Raw genomic sequence first — 24,697 nt, 5'->3', positions numbered from 1 at the left:
CACCTTCTCGCCCTCAGGAAACATGCATTCTATCAGGGAGACATAAACACCTGTCCTCTCTTCTCCTCCTCCTTTTCCACCATCCACAAGCTTGGCAATGAAGGAGGCAGGCTATGGACTCCCACAAGGGCATAAGCATGAGAATTCTCAATGTCCGGTTCCTCAGCTCTGAGGGAGCCTGAGCAATACTAACCATGGCCACAAGAGGGCAAAAAAAGACCAAAAGACCCATGAGAAATCGGCCAAGACGAGATGGGCCAGGTAGGGCCAACTGCCTGAGCTCAGAAGCCTCTCACCCTCTGTCCTTGGGGAGCAGGGAAGCAGGAAGGAGCCCATCCCTCGCCCAGAGTCACATCAGACCTTGCTCACCCACCCCCTAGAGTTTGGCACCAGAAAGCCCAATTCCCTCCTCCTCGCAGGTCAAGTTCCAACAGGTGTTAGGGTTCCAACCCTGACTCCACCCCTTCCTCTCTCCTGACTGCCAGCACTGACACAGGAACCGTCCCCTTGCTCATGGTGCCCACAGAGGCCCGTTCTTCTCCTCCAGCCCCTGGGTAAGGCTGCTCACTCATCTGAGGGCGAGTTTTCTAGGAAATGGAGAAGACCAGGGTTGGTTCTCAGGCTGGTTCTCTGGGACCTGTGCAGTATCAGAAGCTGCTTCTCCAGGATTCTGACTCTGAGGAAGAGGAGGAGGAGGAGGAAGAAGAGGACATGGAGTCTGAGGAAGAGGAGGAGGAAACTAAGGCAGTGCTGTTTCCAGACTGGGGTCACCAAAGGTCTCTACAAGCGTGAGTTGAGGGGAGCACAAGGCCCAGGGGCAGAGGTCAGTGAGTCCTTTGGGGCGTGTTCATCTTGCCCTCTGCCTACCCTGTGTGCTGAGGTGAAAAGAGAGCAAGCGAAAGTCCCTGGGAGGGATGTCCCTGCAGAATCTTAGTTTTATAAGGTCAGTAGAAATGGCATCAGTCTGGGGATTGCACCTTAGCTGGTCTCCTAAAGTTCCCTTTCCGCTGAGCCTGGTCTTATGACTACTGCTCACCTGTCTGGACTGGCTGAGCCCTGAGCTTACCTAGCAACCCCTTTAATATGAATAATAACACATTTCTATACAGCTTTTAAGTTTACAAAGTATTTTCTTGACAATGACTCTGCTAGGTAGGCAGTGCAAAGATTATTGTTATGCCCATTTTGCAGGTGAGGAAATTGAGGCAAAAGTCTAACTGGCTTCAAATTTTGTTCCAATGTGGTTTGGTCCAAAGATATGAGATTCGAAGCATGTTAGCAACCCTGGCCTGCCACCCTCAGGAGTCCAGTACTGGTCACTGAGGTGGCAAACTTGGTTACAGGGATGGATCCCAGACCGCCTGCTCCAAACTAGGATTCTTCTCCATCCAAGATCACCCGCTTAGTAGATGCTCCCGGTAGAGGACCTGCCAAACAAGCTTAGCTTCCTTAACAGGCTCTCCACCCACCCACTCTCTGTATCCACAGAAATGCTGCCCAAAGCAGGCAAAGGCTTAAGGCCTGGGTGGGGATACTCTCAGCCCTCCTGCTGCTTGGACTAAGCTTCTACTTAGCTGCCAGACAGCTGAGGTACTCGGGGGCCTCTGACCAGGACCAGGAAATGGCAGCGCCTAAGATCCAGAGCCTTGGTCATCACACATCTGGACACCACCACAGTCCAGGCATATATCCTCATGGGGCGGTCATCAGTGAGTCAGGTCAGTGGGATGGGAGGGGGAAGGAGCCGGAGCAAGAGGGGAGATGGGAAGGGGGCAGGGGCATAAGTGTGGGCGTGGGTGAAGTACTCTCTGGTCCCCCATTAACCCAGCTTCCTTCCCTGTCACAGACACTTGTTCCATCCTAGGGAGAGACCTGCTGCTGGATGGAGGGAATGTGGTAGATGCAGGTGTGGGAACTGCCCTCTGCCTGGCATTAGTGCATCCCCATGAAACAGGATTGGGTTAGTATGACTTCCAAACCTCTCCGAATTGTCATAGTAAACCCCAAGTCCCCTCCATTCTCCACATCTCTCCATCAGAACAAACCCCTCATTCTTCAGGATGATGTCGTGTGACCCACCCCTATTCCCCAGAAGTATTTAAGCAAAAGCAGTTGCGATATTTTATACTGGGGAATTATTTCAGGTAAGAAATAACTAGATTTGAGAGGCAGTATGGAACAGAAGGGAGAATACTGAGCTTGAAGTCAAGAAGGCCTATGTTCAAATTGCACTTATGTCATTAAGTAACTGTGACCCTAAGCAAGTCACTGAAAATCTCTGGGTCTCAGTATCCCCATCTGTCAAATGAGGGGGCTGGACTGGATAGCCGCTGAGGTCCCTTCTTGCTCTAGAGCCTAGATGACCTCTGAAATTCCTTCTAAACTAACCCTGTGATTCTAGGACACAAACCCTCCACTTCCTGTAGACAAAGTGAGTGTTGCCCCTTGATCGCCTCTCCTAAATTAGGTCAGTCTGAGCCCCAAACTCTTCTGGTCCAAGTTAACTCAAACACCATGCCTCTATATGCCCAAGATCATAACATAGACTTGTCAGGACTAGAAGACACCTTGGGATCATTCCTGCCATTTTACAGATGAAAAAACCGAGGCCAGAAGAGGTGAAGTGATTGTCCCCGCTCATACAAGTAGTGAGTGAGTAGCCAGGACTCAAGCCCAGGCCTGCTGTCTAGATCAGTGTGGCCCTTTCCATGGCCCTGGACCAAGTCAGCACAGCTCTCTGACCTGTCAAGATGAAGTTAGTTTGACCCTCTGACCTCCCCCTCCAGTCTGTGTTATCATGACCTCCCTGGGCTGCATCAGTTTGGCCCCCCAGTTAGGATGTCCTGGGTGAGTGTGACCCTCCTCCCCCAGGCCTTCAAGATTATGTCAATATGACAAATATCTCCTCTGCCCACCTCCAAGCCAGTTTGTGTTGAAGAGACCAGAAGTTCCCTACTCATCTGTGCACCCACAGACAGCCATAAATCTTCCCCTTTTTTCCCCAGGTGCTGTGTTCTGGGGCCTCTTCCATAACAGTTCATCCAAACGAACAATGGCACTGACACCAGCTCCAGCCCAGGCTCTGGCCCCTGGCCTGGGGATGCCAGGGGCTCTGCCTGCCCTCCACCTTCTGCATCGAAACCTCGGTCATCTGCCCTGGTCCCAGCTGCTGGCTGCTACCATTGCCCTGGCCCAAGATGGCTTCTCCATAGACAAAGCCCTGGCAGAGGCGCTGGCAGGACGGGATGCAGCCGGCCAGGCCACAGGCCTCTGCCCACTACTGTGCCACCCCAATGGGACCGTGCTGGGCCAGGGTGCCCATGTAACCAACCGTGGACTGGCTTCTGTACTCCAGAGAGCTGCCCAGGCTCTTGAGACTGACGTTCAGTTTCGGGGTGCTCTGCTTCACCCCCTGGCAGAGGACTTGTCCCTAGAAGAGCCCCCACAGGGCATCATGCCCACCCTGGAGCCAGCCCTTCCACTTGCATTGCCCCAAGGCCTGCTGTTCACCACCCCATGGCCCACAGCTGGTGAGCTGCTGCTGAAAGTACTGAAGGCAGGGGAGCTGGCCTCTGACCCCTGCCCTGCGTTCCTGGCAGCTGCCCAGGATTCATATGCCAGGGTCACTCCTGCAGCTCCCGTAGGCAGCATCCTGGCAGCCATGGACAGTGAGGGCTCTGTGCTCCTCCTCGCCTCCTCCCTCAACAGTACCTTTGGATCTGGGTGGCTATCGCCATCCACAGGTATCCTCCTGAGTGACTTTGTGGGAGGCTCCCAAATTGCCAGCTGGGCCTGCCCTGCCCTGCTGTGCTGTGGTCCTGAGGGGGACGTGCTAGCGCTGGCAGCTCCTGGGGGATCCTCTGCACCCCTGGCCGTGGCTAAGACCCTGCTCAGCTACCTGGCTCTTCAGCAGCCCCTACCCGATGCTGTCATTCAGCCCCAGCTACAGATTCAGCTTGGGTCCAATGGGGCCCCTGAGAACTGCAGGAAGAGCCCTCCTAAAACAGGGACTGCCCACCCTGAGGCTCTGCTCCTAGTGAGCACCCAGGCTGAACATGTCAGGGCCACAGGCGTCCCAGCCAGCCACTACCCTTCACGTGGTCATTAGCCTGGAGGTAGTGATGCCCTGCCTCACAGGTCCTTCTGGGGTCTGGGGGCAACTCCAGATCTCAGAATGGATTGTGAAAGCTGTAACCCAAGAAGATCCATTCTGAGAGCTGGTCAGAGATGAGTGGGGCCAGTGTCAAGCTCTGACCTCCAGAGAACATTAGGGAGCTGTTGCTTCCCCTCCATGTGAGGGTGGCTATGTTGAAATCCTTAGGGATGAACCTGGGAAGCGTTTATGGCCTTGGATGGTCTTTCTGGGGTCCATGAAGGAACAGATGCCTGTAAGAAGTCACAGGGAGTATTGATGCCCTACTGCAGGAGGCAGCTAGTGTGGCACAATGGGTAGCACCTTGGCCTGGAATCAGGAAGACTTGGGTTCAAATCTAGCCTTCAACAAATGGGGATAGTGGCACCTACATCACAGGGTTGTTGTGAGGATTAAATGAGATATTGGCAAAGTGCCTGGCACCTAGTAGGTGCTATAATTAGGCGCCATGCTCATTTTCTTCCCTTCCCTATGCCAGCAGGATGCAGGGGCCAGGGTTAGGTGAGAGAGCTTGGGGAAAAAATGGTGCACTTGGGCAGAGACAAGAAGAAAGGAAGGCAGGAGGTGATTCTGCTTCTGACTTGCTCTGTGACTTCAAGCAAGTCACTTCCCATATCTGGGGCTCAGTGCCCCAAGAGGTTTAACTCATCCAGATACTTGAACTGATGATGTCTTTCCATTCTGATATTCTCTAACTCTAAGAAAAGTCCCTTTACTAGGGACAGGGCTGTTGTTTGTCCTTCATTCTCAAAGAGGACCATGACATCACATAGGTGGTGCCCAAGCTGGGCCTGGGTCTGGGTAGCGATAAGACAAAATCAAAATCGGGCCCCCAGTCCCTCATTAGAATAGGCCCACCTCTTATTATAATATTCATTCTTTCATTAATTATTAACCACTCAGTGTTGATTGACACCTGTCGGGAATGCCTGTTCTTCCAAGGATATATGTGTTAAGAGGCCTCCAGGAGGGATCTTGAGTTTACCAGAGACAGCCAAATGACCATCCTTTTATTAATTATTTGCTAGCCATGATTAATTACCCAGAAATTATGTCTCTTGAACTTTTTAACCATTAAAGTTTTGATAAACAATTTGTACAATCCAGAAAGGTGTGGCTGGACTTGTCAGGCATGTTGTAGAGGGAATTCTTGGGCAGGCTGGACTAGATGGATGCTGGGGTCCCTTCCAGCTCTGAAACTCTGAAGTTGAGACTGAGTGACATTCATTAGGTCCTCCAGCTTCATATCCAAACCTCAACTTAACTGTTCCCTTGGCAACTATCCTACCTGTCAGTCAGGTGGGGCCTGGGGACACTGGGGAAGTTCCTTCTTCCTGGAGAGCAGGGGAGACAAGAACAATGCCCCCCAACCCAAAAGGGGGGCATAAGAGGCCCTCGGGGGAATCCAACGAGAACCAGATTTAAATTATGGACAGGTCAGAGCAATCCAAACACGTAACCATTGGTATGAACCACTCATCTCTTGGGAGTTTGCTTTCCTCCCATTTGAAGCTTTATATCTCCCCCATTTTCATTTTATTGTGGTGATCCCTATTTTTTTCTGGCGAGAAAGACTTTTTTAAAAAGTCAAATGGGTTTTGAGGAGGCAGTTGGGTTAAATGAAAAAATACTGGATTTGAAGGTAGAAGGTTCAAATCTTGACTCTGCCGCTTATTCCCTAGATGACCTTGGGCAAGGCACTTCACCTAAGGCTTTAGTTTCTTCATCTGTAATACAATGTCACTTCCCAGGGTCCTAGGGAAAAGGGCTGAAGAAACCAAGAGCCCCCTGGTGGTAGCACTGAGAATAAGAGTAGGTGAGATTTTCCTGGATTTTCCAAGAAAAAGATGATCTGGTAGTTATGCCAAAGCTGAAAATCTCAAGGGTTGTGCCAGTGGGTACGTGTGCAATCCAGGCCCCCGGAAACACTGTGCTTTTATGTGATGTGGAGTCACTGCTAAGCAAAGAGTCCTCAAAAAATAACACAGTCACAATTCAGTGCCCTCCTGGGTCAACTCCGTGGACCCCACTCGGGAGAAATATAGGGGAGTCTTGGGAAGGCCAGACATTCTCCTTGATGTCACATCCTCGATGAGGGGCATCTCCAAACACCTGTGACTGCCCCATTAGGGATGTGACATCAAGGGGTTTATCATAACCCTCCTTAAACCTGTTCAGGTTTTCAGCCTTGACCATGTCTCAGGCATAATGTATTCCTTATGTGTAGTCCTTGTTTGTATTGGACCTCTGATTTCACTGGTGCAGGGAAATCTCAATGAGGAAATTCCCACTACCACTGTAGATAGGCACTTACTCTAACAACTAGTAGTTTTAGAAAATGGTCAGGAGCCACTGAGAGATTAAGCGACTTGCCCAAAGTCACCCAAGCATTGTCTGCCAGAAGCATGTCTTCCTGAGGTAGAGGCCAGCTATCTATCCACCACACCCTGCTGCATAAGCTTACTTGTCCTAACTAACCCTGCCTCTCTCTCTCACATCTTAAAGAGGTGTTCTCCTGCGTTCTAAGGTCTGGAGTTAGGGTTGCAAGTTCCTTGTATCTCTACCTCCACACCCTCTGGGATTTTATAAAGTTTTCCTAACACCCATCCCTATCCCACCATTTTTGTGCCCACTCATCGGTCCTCAACAGCTCCATTATGCTTGTCTGAGATCTAGTGTCCGGAAGTGCCCATGGCTAGTGGTTTATTGAGTGTAATAGGGGCAAGGAGCAGCTTCATTTGTTTTTTCTTCCTAATGTGATGCATAGCATTCGCAGTGGCCTTTTTAGCCATAGGAATATTCAACAGGACCAGGGAAACAAAAAAGGTGCCACCTGACCTCTGACCCTTTTGTCCACATTCTGTTTTCTGACCCCCTACCTTTGCCTCTCCAAAAAAAAGTATGACTAAAGGAAGAGCTGGCACACATTTCATTGGAAATACATTCCAGGGAAGCTCCCCCCCAGTTCTAGCCCACTCCCCTCCACCTCGATTCTCCCTCCACTCCATCCATATTTCATAGCCACTCAAAGACAAAGGCTGAGACACTGTGCAACTGGGTCAGGAATCCTGCAGGAAGCAATAGATGGCCACAGTAGTTGGAAAAGTCAATATATCTGGGGTATGTGGGCTCCACATCCTACAGGGAGGAATGGGGGCTCCCAAGGTGAGTTCTATGCCCCAAGGACAAATTCCATGTCCCAAAGGAGAGCTCTGTGCCCCCAAAGCCATGCGTCCACAAGGAGGGCTCTGTGTCCCCAGGCTGATGAGCTCCATATTCTCAAGGAGGGTTCCCAGTACCCAAAGATAGGTTGTGTGTTCCAGGGTGAACTCAGTGTCCCCAGGAAGGATTTTATGCCCAGGGACGGGTGTCAGCTGGCACAAATGCTGTTGATGGAAGTGCCCCCTGGGCCCACCAAACCCAGCTCCTCCTGCTCGTTGATGCAGAGCTGGTAGCCACACCCCCGGGGCCTGGACAGGGGTGGCACTTTGCCATCAGACTTGGCTCTCGGGGGTAGCAAGAAGCCCACGCTGCCTGCAATGAGCATATGCCAAATGCTGTGGATGTAGAAGTAATTGTCCCGCGTCTCCACAAAGGCATAGAGAAGCACTGCACTGCCAGCAATGAGGCTGCCCGGGCACAGGTAGAAGAGCCAGCGACGCCACGTGGGTGGGTAACAGTGTCTGCGGCGGACACTACGCACCGTCTGGGGGAAGAGAATTTGGAGTCAGGAATCATGAGAACAAGAAGTGGGAGGGGGGAGGTGGAGGGACACGGGATAGGAATGGCAGTGACTGAGGAGAACCAAGGAGAGCCTGAGCCTGGGCAGAGATCAAGGGTCAAAGCAGCAGGGGCAGGTGGACCCCAGGCCGAGTCAGAGGAGATGAGCACAGAGAAGGGGGTCAGGGAAGAGAGATCAGAGAGGGTGTGGAAATATCTGGGATACACACAGCTTGAGGAAGACAGAAGCAACAATCAGAAGGGATGAGGGTAAAGGCATTGGGGCAAGAGTAGAAGTGTCTCCTGTGGATACAACAGCCTTAGGAGAGGATATTGATGGAGAACAGGCAAACAAGACAGGAAATGAGGTGATACAGTGGGCCAAGCCCCAAATCCTGCCTTAGACACTCACTAGCTGTGTGACTCTGGGCAAGTCACTGAATGTCTCGGACTTGATGACCCATAAAGTCCTTCTTCTAAATCTCTGATCCTATAAGGAGTTATGGTGGACCAGGATGTGAGCAGCAGGTTCTGCAGAGAGCACTGCACATACCCAGCCATAAATGAAGGAGTAAGGACCAAAGTTAAAGGAACAGTTTCTATATGGACACTGCACACCTGTAGGGGTCCTTAAATTTTGTGATGTCACAGACCTTTTAGCAGAATCTCGTAAAATCTATGAACTCCTGCTGAAAACAATGTCTTTAAAAGCATTTTTTTTTTAATGCACCGGATTATAGAGGAAACCAATTATATTGAGGAGCAGCCAGGTGGCACCATAGTGCACAGCGTGCTGGGTCTCAAATCAGGAAGACTCATCTTCCCTGAGTTCAAATCTGGCCTCAGACACTTACCAGCTGGGTGAACCTGAGCAAGTCACATTTGCCTCAGTTTACTCATCTATAAAATGAGCTGGAGAAGGAAATGGAAAACCCCTCCAGTATCTCTGCCAAGAAAACCCCAAATGGGGTCATGATGACAACAAAAATTATATTGAAATACAGTCATCAAAATATTTTTTTTGAAGTTTATGTCACAACATGACTAATGTGAAAATATGTTTAATATAACTGTACACGTATAACCTATATCAGATTGTTTGCCATCTTGGGGAGGTGGGAAAGGAGGGAGGGAAGGAAAAATTTTGGAACTCAAAATCTTATAAAAACAAATGTTAAAAACTATCGTTACATGTAATAGCAAAAAATAAAATACTATCAAGTGGAGAGGGGAAGTAAAAATCAAACAAACAAAAAAACAAGTTCATGGACCCTAGGTTAAGGTCTGCTGTTCTAGAAAGGGAGAAGGGAGAGTGGAGGGAGCCTGGGGCAGAGGAAGGTCTGAGGGAAGCTAGTATTATGAGAGGTCACAGATGTTAGGCATAGTCTGAGAGGAGTGGAACACAGAAGTGTCATGGCTAAAAGGCTGATAGGGAATGAGGGAGAAGATGGTGAAGTTATTTTTGAAACTGTGGCAATCCAACTCAAGACTAGATTATGTATCAACTGTATATAGCTTAAGGTCATAATGTTTAGATCTGAAAGTGATAATCTGTTGGGTTATCTGGTACATTCTGCTGAATTTTCAAATGAGGAAACTGAGGCACAAAGAAACTAATTAAAGGTCACATAGCTAGTGTCAGAGCAAGGGATTCTCTGATACTGGAGTAGAGATTGGTTGGGCATATGAATGGCATCTTGATGGAATCTTAATGATGAAAGAGCAAGAAGACCAGGGGAAGTCCTGATTACAAGAGGGTGACATTTGGAAGAGAAATCTGCCTCCTGCTGGATTCTCATTGTGGAAGCAGCAAAAAGTTAACCGAGGAAAATGGCTGTGGGCAGCTGGCTAGAGGAGCCACCTATCTTCAGGCTGCCGGGGAGGTTACCTGTTTCATCTCTTGGGGTGACAGTGGTGGGATTCCACCTTCCCAAAAGATAACAAAGAACTCAATCTGAATCCCAAGGCCAGAAAAGTTGACCTGGACAAATTAGACCCAGTGGAACCATACGTAGAAAGGGTTAGATTGGTCTACATCTCACAGGGGACCGTTTTGACTTCACAGGGGAAAAAAGAAAACTGTGAAAGGTGTCCTGAGTTTGTAGCTGAGTCAAGAGTAGCCCGCTACTGGAAATCAATTTCAACTATCTTAATAGGACACAAACTATAGACAATTCTGAACTCATCAACAGAAGCAAAGTCTGCAATTCCACTCTTTCCTGGGGGCCTTCATTTGAAGGAGGAGTTGGGTTTAAGTGAGCTGGATCACAGGTTTGTTTCAAGGGAATGTGGAGCCTCAGGGAAAACATGACAACCCTGAAGAACAAGCAATAAAGGACATAAAATGGGATAAGCTGAGAAATGCAGGGATCCAAAGGGAAAATGAAGAATTGCTTATATGAGACTCAGAGGAGACATGAATGGGAAGTAAAATACTCAAGAAATGTCCTCCTGAAAGTAATCCCCAAAGACTTTGCCGCTAATGCAACCCACACTCTTTCCTTCTTTCCTCTCTTCGTGGAGGATGAGTCTATGAAGGTTCCTCCTCCCCAAACTTGTTGGCCAGGGCACCTATTTCTGGTGTAAAGACCATAGAACTTTCAGCAGACAACTTCAACACTGAGTCAGAGTTTCCTTATGTGTGAAATATCACATAGAGTTGTTGGGGAAAACCAGTAACAGAGATGTAGGTTGTTATTACTATGGTTCTAAATAATAATTATGGTGAAATTAAGGAAGATCCATTGGAACTTCAATCACATTAAGATTAAAATGACTTTATAGGGAAAGTTGGAGTTAAGGTGCAATGACTGATTAGTCAGGTGTAAGCCAGATGCCCAGGGATTTGGTACAGAGGTAGCAGGGATCATTGAGGAAATCAAGAGTAAACCAAGGGTCTGAGGACCAGAGAGTCAGTTGGGAAAGGAAAGAGAAAATAGATCTTTTAGGTCAAGACAAGCAGAGTGAAGGTTCAATCAATCTGACTCATTCAAGATAATGGACACAGCAAGCAGAAATCACCTGCTATATGCCCTGTTTAAATACTTGACCTAATAATCATATTCATAATTTATGTTTATCTAATATTTTTATTTAATAAAATAAGTTTATCTAATACTTCAATATTTACAAAGTATATTCCTCTGGAAGAAGAGAGAGAGAAAGAAGATTTCTGCTAATTGAAAAAATAAAATTTAATTTAAAACAACACCAAAAAATAGTGTGTTCTAAGGGGTGGCTAAGTGGTGCAGTGAATAGAGCACAGGCCCTGGAGTCAGGAGAACCTGAGTTCAAATCCGGCCTCAGACACTTCACACACTTACTAGCCATGTGACTTTGGGCAAGTCACTTAACCTCAACTGCCCTCCAAAAAAAAAAAAAATAGTGTGTTCTTCTCATAGCCCTCTGAGGTAGGCTTCATTTTTCATGGAGCCTATAAATAAAATATAAGTCTCCTTTCTATGTCTGTTGGCACTATCTATTATGTCTTCTTTTTTATCCAGATCACAATGACAATTTCTGCTTTGGGTGATGGAGATAAAGAAAAACAAATTTTATTCTAGCTTCTCACTCTTTATGTGTCCCTATGTTTTAACTATGTTTCCTGTAAACAACATATTATTTATTGCCTATGTTCTCTAATCTATTCTGCAACTCTCTTCCTTTTATCAGTGAATACAATCCACTTATGCTCAAGGTTCTAATTAAGTTTGGTTTTCCTTACACTATACTTCAATACTTTCTTTGATCTATAATTTCTTCCATCAAAAAGGTTGTCAAGTCTTGTCAGTTCTGTGACAAGTGTTATATATCGTTGTTTTTATATATGTTTGTATTATATTATTTTTATTTTCTCTAGGATAACAATAAGATCCCTCTATAGTCTGGCCTCAACTTTTCCCTCCATAGTCATTTCACTTTGTTCCACTTCACATACTCTATATACCAGTCAAACCAAATAGCCAAATAGCTATTCCCCCAAACTTGACCTTCCATTTCCCACCTCTATGGCTCTGCATAGGCTGTCCTTTTTTGCCTAAAATTCACTTCTTCCTCATCTCCCCAGCTTCCTTCAAAACTCTCCTCAGGTACCACGTCCTCCATGAAGCCTTCCCTGATTCTCCTCCCTCCCTAGCCACAAGCTATTGGTGCTCCCTCTTTTCTCAAATTATCTTTTATTTACTTATATGAGTGCAGGTTTGGTTATATTTTCTTTTTTTTTTTTAAGCCATCGGGGTTAAGTAACTTGCTCAAGGTTACACAGCCAGTTATTTCTGGGTGTGGTGCTAAGTATCTGAGCCCAGATCTCCAGGTCATCCCAACACTGGGGCCAGAGCTCTTACTCACTGGGCTACCTGGCCACCCCTTGGTTATATTTTCTAATTCATTCTACAACTCTCTTCCTTTTTATCAGTGAATACAATCCTCTTACGTTCAAGGCTATAATTCTTTTGTTTTCCTTACACCCAGTTTCAGCACTTTCATGGATCAATAACTTGTGATCTCTCACACACAAGAGAATCCAAGCTCCATAAAGGTGGAACTGCTTTGTTTTGTATTTGTATATATACAGTACAGTGTCTTAAAAATAGTAAGTGCTTAATAAACATTTGTTTAATTGAATTATTATTTCCATTCTGCAACTGTGAAAACCAAGGCTCTGAAAGCTTAAGTGACTTGACCTTAGTCAAAATGACTAACATCAGAACAAGGGTCTAAACCCAGATCTCTGCAGACTCCAGTTTCAGCATTCTTTTTACAACATTAGCTGCAGGAGCTATGTACCCTCTCACCTCCTTTTTCTTTCTGCCTGGCTGTGGTTGGCTCTGGAACAACATGTGTGCCCAGGAACCAACTACGGCCTATCAGAAAGACAAGTCCTACAGGTGCGATGTAGGGGAATTCTTCCATAAAAGTGAAAGGAAAGAAAGATAATCATTTCCTGTTAGCCCAGGAAAAAGCAATCAAAACAATCTCAAAGTGTGAATCCAATCTGGGTTCATATACTCAGCAGCCAACTAAACAATAGCCACCTTCCTGTATTAGCTTGAGAAAGGACAGTTTCAAACCAAGCCAAGAAAAATTTGCACCAAGAATCCCAGTCAGAAAAAGGGGTGGACCTGATAGAATGTGATGATATGGTTACTCAGTTGATCAGTCATGTACAGCTCTTTGTGACCTGGTAGACTATAGCTTGTCAATGCTGTCCATGGGGTTTTCTTGGCAAAGACACTGGAATGGTTTGCCATTTCTTTCTCCAGTAGATTAAGGCAAACAGAGGTTAAGTGACTTGCCCAGGGTCACACAGCTAGTGAGTGCTTGAGGCCAAATTTGAACTCACATCTTCCTGAATCCAGGCACAGCACTCTATTCACTGAGCCACTTAGCTACCTCAAGTGATTATGACCAAGGACCTTGCAAAACTCCTTCCTTGCCAGGAATATCTGGGGACCCTGCTTAGCAAACCAGAAAAAAGGTACCAGTCTACTTTTAGTGCCTTTAACTAAAGCACATATAATAAAGAACATATAATCCTGCTAAAGGCAGGAAGGGAAAAGCAGCTACCAGACCGGTAACAGAGCACCCAAGGTAGCTAGGTGGCACAGTGGATAGGGTGCTAGATTTGGAGTCAAAAAGAGCTGGGTGTGCATCCTGCCTTGAATTTTTACTGTCTATGTAACTCTGGGCAAGTCACTTGATCTCCCTCTGTCTCTGTAAAATGAGGGGTTAGATTCAATGATCCCTAAGGTTCCTTCTAGCTCTTAATCTATGATACTATGAAAACAATGTGTGCTCATGTGCCCAGAAAAAAGTAAGCCTCTGTAAATTGTGATGTGGGGAAAATAGCTTATGTTATGACATGGAGGTGACTGAATTCTGAAGGGCTACAGCATCAGAAAACCCACTAGAGGAGGAGGTGGGGGAAGGAAGGGAGAGATCCTACCAAACTGTTAGGGTTTGACTGCAGGTCCAGTGGTGGTTCATATTTTGTCATCACAGGATCAGCCCTGCTGAATTTGGAGAAGATGATTTCCAGAAGGATGGCTACCAAATAATGACTTTGGGGGGCAGTGGGGCGGCACAGAAACTCATGAAACAGTTTGCTGAAGAAAAGAAGTGTTTTGATCTATACCAATGGAGGCTATATTCATATCATTGGGTCCTTCAAGTATAAGTATAGAAGTGTCTGTTCAAGATATAAAGAATGGGGGTCTCTAAAATTGCTTTTAAGGAACAAATTTTAAGGAACGAAAAAGGGAAATTGCAAATTAAGGAACAAGGAAGAGGAGAAAGAACAGGAGGAGGAGGAAAAAAGGAAGGAAAGAAGAAAAAGGAGTAGGACAAGGAGCAAGAGGAGAGGAAGAGGAGGAAGAGGAGGAGGAGGAGAAGGTGTAAGGGTTATAGGATTTAAAGATCTTCCATGCCCCATTGGACTTGCTGACGTAGCAGGAAGGGGCGGAGCAAGAGGAAGGGGAAGCCAAGCTAGAGTTCCTGAGGTGGCTAGCAGTGCCGGCGATGGCGGCAGCAGCAGAGGCAGCGGCAGCGCAAAGCCCTTTTTGAGTCAGCCAGAATTTCTGCTAAGGACCCCTGCTGAGCACTGCCAGGGGCCGGAGCTGCTGGGAGCGCGCTTCCAGGACGCTGGGTGGTTGCTGTGCGTGGGGAGAGGAGGACCTTTGCCTGAGGTAGCCTGTTCTGTTTTAAAGGCTTGAGAATGTGGGTGCTTTCTACTTTATCTACCTGTGCCAATGTCATAACTACTCTGATGGCTTTCACTTTCTGGTTTTGGGACTCAGTCTTTTGGTATCTTAATAAATTTTCTAGCTTATTCCCCTATATGGAAAACATGATGTATTTTGTGATGGATAATTATATCAGCATATTTGTAATCTCCATAGGCATTGTGAATATGGCATTGCTGATATAGAAGAAGAAGAAGAAGAAGAAGAAGAAGAAGAAGAAGAAGAAGAAGAAGAAGAAGAAGAAGAAAAGAAGAAGAAGAAGAAAAAAAGAAGAAGAAGAAGAAAAGAAGAAGAAGAAAAGAAGAAGAAGAAGAAAAGAAGAAGAAGAAAAGAAGAAGAAGAAGAAGAAGAAGAAGAAGAAGAAGAAGAAGAAGAAGAAGAAAAGAAGAAGAAGAAGAAGAAGAAGAAGAAGAAGAGAAGAAGAAAAAAGAAGACAAAGAAGAAGAAACTGAGGGATGTGAGGGGTCAAGGTGTCCTGGATTTATGTGATACAAGAGGCTCTGAATTCCATCCCCCATGTCCTTATAAAAGTCAAGCATTGGGACCTGGCTCATCCCATGACCTGCTAGGACTACTACTACTAGCACATTCTGGAAGTCACCAAAAATACGAGAAGCAGACAAGTTCACTTGAAGAACAAAAAGAGAGTTAGGGTTTAGTTTCCTCACAGGAAGGATTTCCAAGGCTTGGTGAGGAGCCTCAAGAGAACTAGTTACTACCAGAGAGAATCCAGTCCCAGAGATTAAGAGATTGAGCAAAACCAGAAGAGGATGGGAGCCAGGGAAGAATCAGACAAAGGCAGTCAAGAGCCAGGATCACTTACCTTAAAAGACTGAACTGTGACCTTATCACATCTTCTGTAGTTACCATCAATACAAATGCTGAAAAACTTAAGAGGCCTCTGTGAGGACCAGTAGGGAAAGGGGAGACCAGATGTGGGGGCTCCACTGGGGTTCAGGAAGATTCATTGAAAGTGAAAATTATTCAGTGGCGACAACAAGAAAGCAAGATCAAGTTGTGCCCAACCCTGAAACAAGTGTCTCAGAGTCACAGTAACAGATCTGTGGGGCTACAGAGCCCAAGGATATCCAAGCAATAGGATTTTGGAACCTGGAATGCTGACATGGACACAAAGTCAAGATTCAGACAGAGGTTGGGGTCATGAATACAAATATGGGGAAGATTTGAGGAAAAGACAGGGATAAGGACATGGGATGGAAAGGTGGAGATGGGGAGGGACAAGGACACAAACATGGAATGAAGACAAGAATGTGGGTTTAGGGCAGAAATACAAGTATATGGTGAGGACATGGACATAGGATTCCACAAAAGAATAAAATCTTTAACCCCATATTTGTGGTAATACTGTATCACATAAAAGGGGAAGGATTATTTGATAGTATAAATAAATTTAGGATATAAAATAAGATAATAAAATAGGATAAATTTAAATATTTTATATTTATATTTTATAGGAGCCACCCTGGACCACCCTCCCCTCAGCTATGGCATAACCGGAACACTCACTCCCCACCCCCATCCCTGTTTTCCCTTATTCATAATGTGGCTGACCCGCACCAGGCAAGGATTACCCTTGCCTTATGGCCTCCTTACCCATGCTGTAGCCAGAATCCCAAGGGCAAAGAGACTGGGTCCAAGAAGGTTCCAGAGGCCATGCCGGTCAAGCTGCAGAGCCATAGACAGTAACATGGCCCCAAGTAAGTAGAGAACCTGGGAGGAAGAAGGGATGAAGGTAGGGTCAGAGTCAGAGGGCCAGGAGACCTGGGAGAAAGGGGCACTGGAAGTAGAGCTGGATGGGTCCTGAGGGTGGGGACTGAAAACTGTAGGAGCAGAGGAGTAACTGGAGATAGGAATAGGGTCTGATAATCATTTAATATCATTTTTGGACCTTAATAAGGGCCAGAGCCTGAACCAATTAACCAGAAGAAGAACCTGGACCTAACAGCTTCTTTGTTCTCTGAGTAAACTCAGAAAATACCTCTTCATATGTCAACAAGGCCAGATGGGGCTGACTTTATGGCCATTAAGGATGAGATCCTTAGCCCAAGGCACTACCTTGAGTAATGGGACTTTTACTTATCTTAATATTTTTTGAATATATACTATGTTATGGCATGTTAACAGTGAAGAAAACACAGATATCCTGGGTCGTAATTTCAACTGACACTTTGTCAACTCTCTTATTTTATTGTATTTACCACCTATTCAATTAAAAAAATTCCTTTCTCATACCATGATTAAACATTTATGGAGATGACAAATTTGAGTGACACAGTCACCCCAAATTGGGATGGTTCTAAAATGTATTTCAGCCTTCTCGTTCTTTTGTTCAGGCAGTCGGATTTTATCTGGCACCATACATGTATGGATCCAGATAGCTTTAAGGGAATAAACAATACGGATTTACACATCACCAAGTCTGTTTGCCTCCTTTAACCACACTTTCAGGTCAACAGGACCAAGAAAGGAAAAAAGGACTGAGGTCAGGGCCAGAGTTTTGGGATGGAGAGAGAGAGATGGGAGACTGAAGAAAGGAGGAAGGAATATATAAGCAATGTAGAGGTAATAACAACACTGGCATTTATATAGTGCTTTAATGCTTACAAAATACTTTAGACACATCTCATTTTATTCTCACAACAACCCTGGGAAATAGGCACTGTTATTATAAGCCCCATTTTACAAATGAGAAAACTGAAGCAAATAGAGGTTAATGGACCTGTCCAGAGTCACACAGCTACTAAGTGTCTGAGGCTGGATTTGCACTCAGGTAGATCTTCCTAACTCCAGGTCAACTGTGGTCAACCACACCACCTACTGCCTAGCTGAGGATGGCACTTTTAAGTGGAGAGGAAGAGGAGAAATAAAAGCAAGGCAATGAAAAACGATTATTTTCCTCTAATATTAATAGCCAATTATTAAAATTAAGAGACTTCAGCTTTTTTTCCTCCTGCCCTATTTCCTTGTCCAATCTTTCACAGACAGGGCTTAAAATTCTCCCCATTGTGAGTACTGCTACTAGCTCTGACTTGGGTGGGGTATACAGATTCTTTGTCTAGATTGCCCAAGGCTTGGCATGGTCTGAGTAAAGGGACAGTCTCTGTCCAAGAATGACATGATGTCACTCTCAGCCCTTCATTGGAGTGAGCTGACTTCTCTTTGTAAGGTCCACCTCTCATTAATTGTTAACCAGAGTTAATTGCCACCCTCAGGAACACTCCTCTTCCAAAGGGCATATAAACTGTGAGCCAGCCCACCATGATTGTCTTTGGTCTAAGAAAGAAGTCAAATGGCCACCCTCTTATTAAAAATTACGGCATTATTAACAAAACAATTACCCAGAAATTATGTCTCTCAAACTTGTTAAATGCCACACAAAGAAAGACGTAGGGGTAGTTGACTTAGCCCATGGGGTAAAGTGACCAAATATACTCACAGCAATAAACCACTATCTGCAAAAAATCAGAGCAATGAGTGACCTCTCACTACAATGAGCTACAGGCTGTATAGGGTCTGTGACCTCAGAGTCTTCACTATGGCTCGACCTCTCCATTTGTCTAGCCTCTGGGTTTGAGAGTATACTCAATCTTCAGGGAACAAGTTTTAACCTGTTCAAATTCTGTGGACTTTCTCACATTGTAGTGACCTGACCATCAGCATAATGTCTGCATCCTGGGTATTCTCACCCAGAAATCGACCATTGTAGATGGTAAATAGATTTAAGAGGAGGCATCTAGGTGGCACAGTGGATAGAGTACTGGCCCTGAAGTCAGAAGAACCTGAGTTCAAATCTGACCTCATACACTTTCTAGCTGCATTACCCTGGGCAAGTCACTTAACCCTCCCAAATAGCCTAAAAAAAAAGTAGTAGTATATAGATTTCAGCGATAGACTGATATTAGTCCTCTCTTGGGGTTCACTCCCCCCTCCTTGGAGTTAGTATTAGACTTACCTGCTTGACCACAGGCTGCAGACGAGCCATGGCAATGACTGTAACCCACACGGACATGAGAGAGCCCAAGAAGTCACAGAACTGTAGAACATCATAGTCCATGATGCAGAAAACCACGATTCCTGGCTGGTCACATGCATGATAGAACTGAGGGCAGAGGGCAGAAGTCACTGACAGGATCAAACTTTAGGCTTAGGCCCTACATCAATAGTGTCAAATCCAAATAGAAATGGGGGAGGGGTCACTAAATAATCCAATGGGGATTCCTGTGGATGATCCTCATAATAACATCATCTAAGCTTAATTGTATTTTTATTTATTTCATTAAATATTTTGTTAAATATTCCTCAATTGCATTTTAATCTGGTTTGAGCTGCACCCATTAATGTCACAAGAAGCATCGTCCCCACCTCACCCCCTTCCCAATCTTTTTCAAATAGACCAGTCTCTAGTCATGCTTCCTCCCTTCTAACATTTGTGAAGATTGGTTGTGAAATCCAAGTGTAAAACTTTACATTTATCCTTTTTAAATCCCAATAGATTTATCCCAGTGTTCAGTCTGTCTAGATCTTTCTGAATCCTGACTCTGTTATCCATGCTTTAGCTAGCCTTCCTTGCTTTGCATCATCTGCAGATGTGATAAAGAGAACATCTACTGTGTACCCTTATCCAAGTCATTGATTTAAAAATAATAATAATAATAATAATGTTAAACAAAATGGGGACAAGAAAAAAAAGATTCTCAAGCCTTCCACTGAAGATCTCCTTCCTAGCTGACACTGAACCATTAATGACTGCAATTATCCCTTCCACATGGGGCGAGAAGGGTTAGGGGTACTTGTGCCCCCACAATCCGAAAACCCTGCATAAAAATTTTTGGCCCTCCCCTCATACCAGAGAAGTCTGGATTTTTTCTTGTCCTTTTATGGGATGTTTATAGTACTTTATTATAAAATTTGGGCTGACTTATTTGTGTTTTTGACAAAAAATAAAATTTGGGTTGATATTATTCAATATTATACATACATTTTGTACATTTCTTAGTTTCTAAACTTTTTCTGTGTCATCTGCTGGCCTTTGCATGTCATCTGTGGCTTCCATAAAACTCCCCAAAATTTACCATTTAATTTCTTATGCCTACCCATATATACACATGTGTACACATACATGTGTGTGTACATACACACTCACACACAAACACCAAACACTACAGAGAACACCGTGGTGAAAGTAAAGACTAAGGCACTCCCCAATACCACTTACTGTGGAGAAGAACATGGTGAAGGTATAGACCGCAGCCTCCAACACATAACGACTTCGGACAGCCACAACCACAGGTGGCAAAAACATGAGGTTACTCAGGCAGAGCAGCAGTGTGGACAGAAGCTGGAATCCATACGTGAGAGCATCTGCACTGTCCGTACAGCCCCAGCCACGCCAGCCTAGGAAGGATCAGGGGCACACTCAGCACTCAGTACAGGGAAAGTCAGTAAGAAACAGGAGCTCAGGAGTTCTTGTTCTTTACGAATTCCTTCTCCTCTATGAATTTCTTAAACTTGCCATGCTCTCATTCCAGAGTTTAAGAAAAGAGATCCTATCCCTACTTGCCTTTTCTTGGTACTGCCCATTGGTCCCTTGACCTTTTCGTACCTCTGTTTGCTTCTCTGAAAAAATGGAGCTGGATCAGATGATCCCTAAGATACCTTCAGCTCTAAATCCTATTCCTCCTTCCACACCCTGTCTTCTTTTCTGATGCCCCATCTCTCTGGCCCTTCATTTCCTCCTGTTCAGAATGCTGGGCTTCCCTCCCTCCCAGTGGCCTTGCCTATATCTTCTCTCCTACTCAATCTCAGTTGCTGCTGTCTGAACCTAGGGATTCCGGTCCTACTCTTGGCTCCCCAGACCTTCCCAGCCTCACCCTCTCCCCCAACTTCATCACTTACCAGCTTTGCACTCACAAGCAGCATACAGGTAGTTATGTGTCCTCAGAAGCTTGCACTGACCGTATGGGCCACAGTCATCAATGCATGGGGACAGGAAGGTCCGGAGACGAACCTCAGCAGTGACATTCTTACAGCGTTCAAACCTGCAGATACACTGACCATCATGCTGGGCGCCTCTGATCCTTGCCCTAGACACCATCCCTCTGGGCAGACTGACGCTCACCCTGGATATGTCAGACTGACACACTGCATACACTAACCATCATACTGGTCACCTCTATCTTCCTCCAAAATACTTGAGTATTTGAAGGGATATCAAGGGGAAAAGAACTAAATAGCTCTGCTTGACCACAGGTTCAGAATTAGGGGCAATGGGTAGAAGTAGTAAAGGGGAAATTTTAAATTTGACTCAAAGAAAAGAGTCCAAACAATTACATCTATCCAAGAAGGGAATGGGCTGCCTCAGGAGAGAGTGGGTTTCCCCTCACTGGAGATCTCCAAAGAAATGCCAGATGGCTACTTTTTTAATGTCTTGTGCAGAGAGATTCTTGTTCAGATACAATTTTGACTAGATGACCTCTGAGTTCCCTTCCAATTCTGTGATGTTTTGATGCTGTGGTTCTGGGACTAACCCACTAGACACACAGTGTGTGACCATCATCCTGGGCACAACCACCATAAACATGGCCATTACACTCAAACTGAGCAGCACAATGGACACATGGCCATGACCTCCCTGGACTAGATAGCTATCAACCTGAGCACTCCCAGGTATCCAACTGACCCTCCCAAAGGGCACCTCTATCCTTTCTCTGCTCTGCAAATTAAATAAGAATTAATCATGTTCTTTAAACAGGAAACGGGAACTTAGTGGGAGGCGCAGCAAGAGGCATGGGCTTTGAAAAAGGAAGAGAGATGGCAATCGGCTTCTGGATGCTCAAGCCAGCTGAAATCATGCACTGAGCTCTAGAGATGGTGGGCCAGACCCACAGTGGAGAAGACATGGCTGCTGGGAAAGCCAGCCCAGATGTGAGCCTAGGATCATAGCTGAAGAAGCCAAAGGGAGAAACAGCCTTAGCAACCAGCTGGTGAATATGCTTCAGGAAAACTGCACAGGACAGGCAATGCAATAGAAGCTAAACCTCGCTGGATGCCGGGGACTCAGTTTTTCCCTTTGTAGCCCCATCACCTAGCCTAGGTGATGGCCCTCAGGGGCATCTTGATAAATCTTTGTCGAACTGACAATGAATTTAGTGAAGTGGCTTAGTGTAAAGGTAGGAATTCCAAGGGCCTGGAGCCAAAGAGTCTTCCGGGAAGGGGGAAGGAGGTGACTAATTGGAGTAGATGGCATGAAGCCCAGGAGAAGAAGATTTAGGGCCAAATAGAAAAGAGCCTTCCTCCTCCAGTGGCCAAGCCAAAGAGACCTCCAGGAAGAGGTGAGAATCCTACCCGAGAGCTAGCATCCGCTCCAATCCTTAGGCAAAGAACTTGATTAATTTGGGCCAGCACCAACTCAAACAGGATTTAGGTGAGGCTGACTTCAGAGGCAAAACACAAGAGTTGGATGAGAGAAGAGGGCTTCAAACTTCAAGCCATCACTTCCATTTCACTGATGAACAGGACCACCTATTCCCATAAACTTTAAGAAATCCACTAACTTTAAACCTCTTCCTTTTTGTTTACTATTTTAAATTCTTATCTGTCCTCTAGTCCTTTTGAGAGGAGATTAGAGGAGAAGGAGAAATAACAAGAAGCCTCAAGAAGAGTGTTGGGTTCTTCAAAACAGTAAGGAAAAGAAAGAAATAGAAAACTAAGAAAGGAAAGAAGAAAACTGGACCCCTTTCCACAAGGCAGATATATAAGAACCTGGGAGGAAAGATGTTGAGAGTGGATACCAAGAGCAGGTGCATAGAAACTGATCATGGATTAAGAATTATCTCCCAGAGTTTAATACTGTCATGAGGGCCCAGATGTCCCCTCAAAAAGTACAGGTGGTGAAGCAAGAAATAAGCCAACAACTGTACAACTCTGCTTCCTAGTATCCATCACCTATGGTACACATACCTGCTCACTGGTGTAAGGCACTGGAAGCCATTGGTACATGGAAAGAAGTATATTCTAGCCCAAGAACAATAGTCCTTACTGCTGGAGAATTACTTCTAGCAAAGCAAGAAACAGGATAATAAGAATAAAAATTTAAAAATAAGAATAAAAATAATAGCAACTCAATTTTTGTATAGCCATTGAAAGTTTGCAAAGCACCACATAACAACCCCTTGTGGTAAGTAGTTCAAGTATTATGGTCTCCATTTCACAGAAGAGGAAACTGAAGCTAAAAGGTTCAGTGACTTTCTCAGGGTCATGTAGCTAGTACTTTTCAGGACTGGTATTTGAACCCTTAGCTCCAAGTCCTACACTCTTTTTGTACTATCACACTGCCTTGGGAGAAATCTCACACTGGGAAAGAGGGATCATCTAATCCAAAGAACCACACAAGAAAGACTGTGGACCTTTTATCCCTCTCAAGCCAGCAGATGAAGAAATTTGGATGGGTGTTTATGTTCATATTCTAAAGCCCTACCTTCAAAGGAAGGTCCAGTTCTAATTGACACTCAGGAATACCCTATTAACTGTGTAGACAATAGCCTCACAGTTGAAGAAACCATTGGAAAAGTTACTGATGATCTACTGTTACCTTCTGGTCAAGAAGAAGAAATTTCTGTCTTGATAGTATCCTTGGCAAGACCAGGAGGGGATGGGGCTCAAGATGATTTCAAAGTTTAAGGAATAAAATTCCCTGGACCAAATTCAGCAGGCTGGGTGGGTAGAGACTGCAGATAAAGACAAGTGGTTAGTTGATCAAACCCACTTCCAAAAAAAAAATGTTGCTGTTGTTCTTGCTTTTAAGGAAACCCAAGGAAAACATGTTTAATCCTCTATGGGAAAAAGGTCAGGGAACCACCCTATCCTAACAGCTATGAACCTTTATCACTGGTGCATTATAATGCATAATAAACACAAGAAGAAAAGGGATTGAGAAACTAGAGTTGGGAGTCATTTTCCCAGTCAGATGCCCTTGGGCTTCAACAGTTGTGATCATCAAACAAGAATAGGGCGTGTAGATTCCCTAAACTCATTAGAAGAAAAAGTAATGCTGTTGTCAAATCTGTTACTTAATATCATGTTTTAAAAAACTGATCATTGAAAGAAATATTGGGAGAAATCTCTCCTATAGGGAATTTTGGAAAGGGATACTGACAAACAGAGGTAAGCCCAGAAACACTGCTGAAGGCAGTCTTGTCACCCCTCTGGGACGGACAAACTTAATCTGTTGCCTTTGGGTTGGGAAGAACTCTTCCTATGGCTGGTCAATAATGGTTGATATGGGATAGAACCCTTTGCCATACAGAGATGACACAGCTGTTATTTACAAATATAGTCCAAATGTAGAATTCTATCTGGAATATCTAGAGAGGGCCGTCCAAGTGGATCAGAAAGCTTGTCTAGGGGCGGAGTCCAGATGTCGGAGTAGAAACAGGACTTACGCAGGGCTCTGGCTTTCACCTCCGCCAATTCATGTAAAATGTGACTCTGAAGAAACTTTGGAGCTACAAATCCCAGAAAATGACACAGAGAAGCTAACCTCCTGCTGAAGACAGCCCAGCAGGCCGGCAGGTATTGGTCAGAGCAGTTCTGGGAGCCGACCCTATCCCCCTGCAAGCTGGAGGTTTTAGCCTCAGGGCGGGCCTGACCAGCCTCCAGCTAGAGGGACTTCAGATCACCAGCAGCTGTGGCAGTTTCCAGAATTATCAACACATAGATGCTAAGGACAAAGTGTGAGGTCAATGCAGTATGGACTTTGGGATGGAGTAGGTGGGAGTGCGGTCAGCTTTTGTCCTGGGCAGAGAAGTAGCTGAGGCCCCACGGCCATGCAGCAGCAGCCATGTGGCTGCTTCAGCTCCTGGCCTACAGATTGTATGGGGACCAAGTGACCAGTCTGAGGGGTAATCGCTCTTACTTTAACCTGCTTGGGTCTGGATTTCAGTCTAGGGTGGAGGTCATGGGGTGTACGACCAGCTTGCCAGAGTGTATGGAGGCTTCAGAGAGGCACCCAACAATATCTTCAGCAGCTGAGAAAACCCCAGCATTTGGGATGGAGCTCCCCTGT

At 45.4% G+C, this 24,697-nt stretch overlaps 2 protein-coding genes across 4 annotated transcripts in view; one reads left to right on the top strand and one right to left on the bottom strand.

Moving 5' to 3' along the window:
• Positions 1-359: 359 nt before the first annotated feature.
• On the top strand, positions 360-5,263 carry GGT6 (gamma-glutamyltransferase 6). Of its 3 annotated transcripts, none has more exons than XM_069089202.1 (4): positions 360-776; positions 1,489-1,718; positions 1,847-1,960; positions 3,006-5,263. In XM_069089202.1, exons 1-4 carry the CDS (start codon positions 595-597, stop codon positions 4,106-4,108), a joined length of 1,629 nt encoding a protein of 542 aa, XP_068945303.1. In that variant the 5' UTR covers positions 360-594; the 3' UTR covers positions 4,109-5,263. The 3 variants fall into 3 exon arrangements, with proteins under 3 accessions (XP_068945303.1, XP_068945294.1, XP_068945310.1); XM_069089193.1 differs by having other exon boundaries at positions 364-788; XM_069089209.1 differs by having other exon boundaries at positions 687-823.
• A 1,802-nt stretch (positions 5,264-7,065) lies between these two features.
• The window catches only part of TMEM8B (transmembrane protein 8B), a 74,500-nt gene continuing 56,868 nt past the window's right edge, over positions 7,066-24,697 (bottom strand). Inside the window, exons 9-13 of the mRNA XM_069089213.1 lie at positions 20,530-20,672; positions 19,850-20,028; positions 18,587-18,733; positions 16,228-16,344; positions 7,066-7,859 (exon numbers count right to left, since the gene is read on the bottom strand). Coding sequence (XP_068945314.1) covers positions 7,524-7,859; positions 16,228-16,344; positions 18,587-18,733; positions 19,850-20,028; positions 20,530-20,672 — 922 coding nt within the window. The 3' untranslated portion in view covers positions 7,066-7,523. The remainder of the gene's footprint in view (positions 7,860-16,227; positions 16,345-18,586; positions 18,734-19,849; positions 20,029-20,529; positions 20,673-24,697) is intronic.

This window comes from Petaurus breviceps, unplaced genomic scaffold (assembly GCF_028583685.1).
Source record: "Petaurus breviceps papuanus isolate PSGF00001 unplaced genomic scaffold, PetGlider_PUasm1.0 120, whole genome shotgun sequence".
Lineage (NCBI taxonomy): Eukaryota > Metazoa > Chordata > Mammalia > Diprotodontia > Petauridae > Petaurus > Petaurus breviceps.
This window is presented reverse-complemented; position numbering and strand designations above follow the sequence as displayed.

What these genes read in the sequence shown, in the direction of transcription:
- GGT6 (XM_069089193.1), top strand. Translation starts at nt 595, where the DNA reads ATGGAGAAGACCAGGGTTGGTTCTCAGGCTGGTTCTCTGGGACCTGTG. An exon ending in CACCAAAGGTCTCTACAAGC is followed by an intron (nt 789 to 1,488) that starts GTGAGTTGAGGG and finishes CTGTATCCACAG; the next exon opens with AAATGCTGCCCAAAGCAGGC. An exon ending in GGCGGTCATCAGTGAGTCAG is followed by an intron (nt 1,719 to 1,846) that starts GTCAGTGGGATG and finishes TCCCTGTCACAG; the next exon opens with ACACTTGTTCCATCCTAGGG.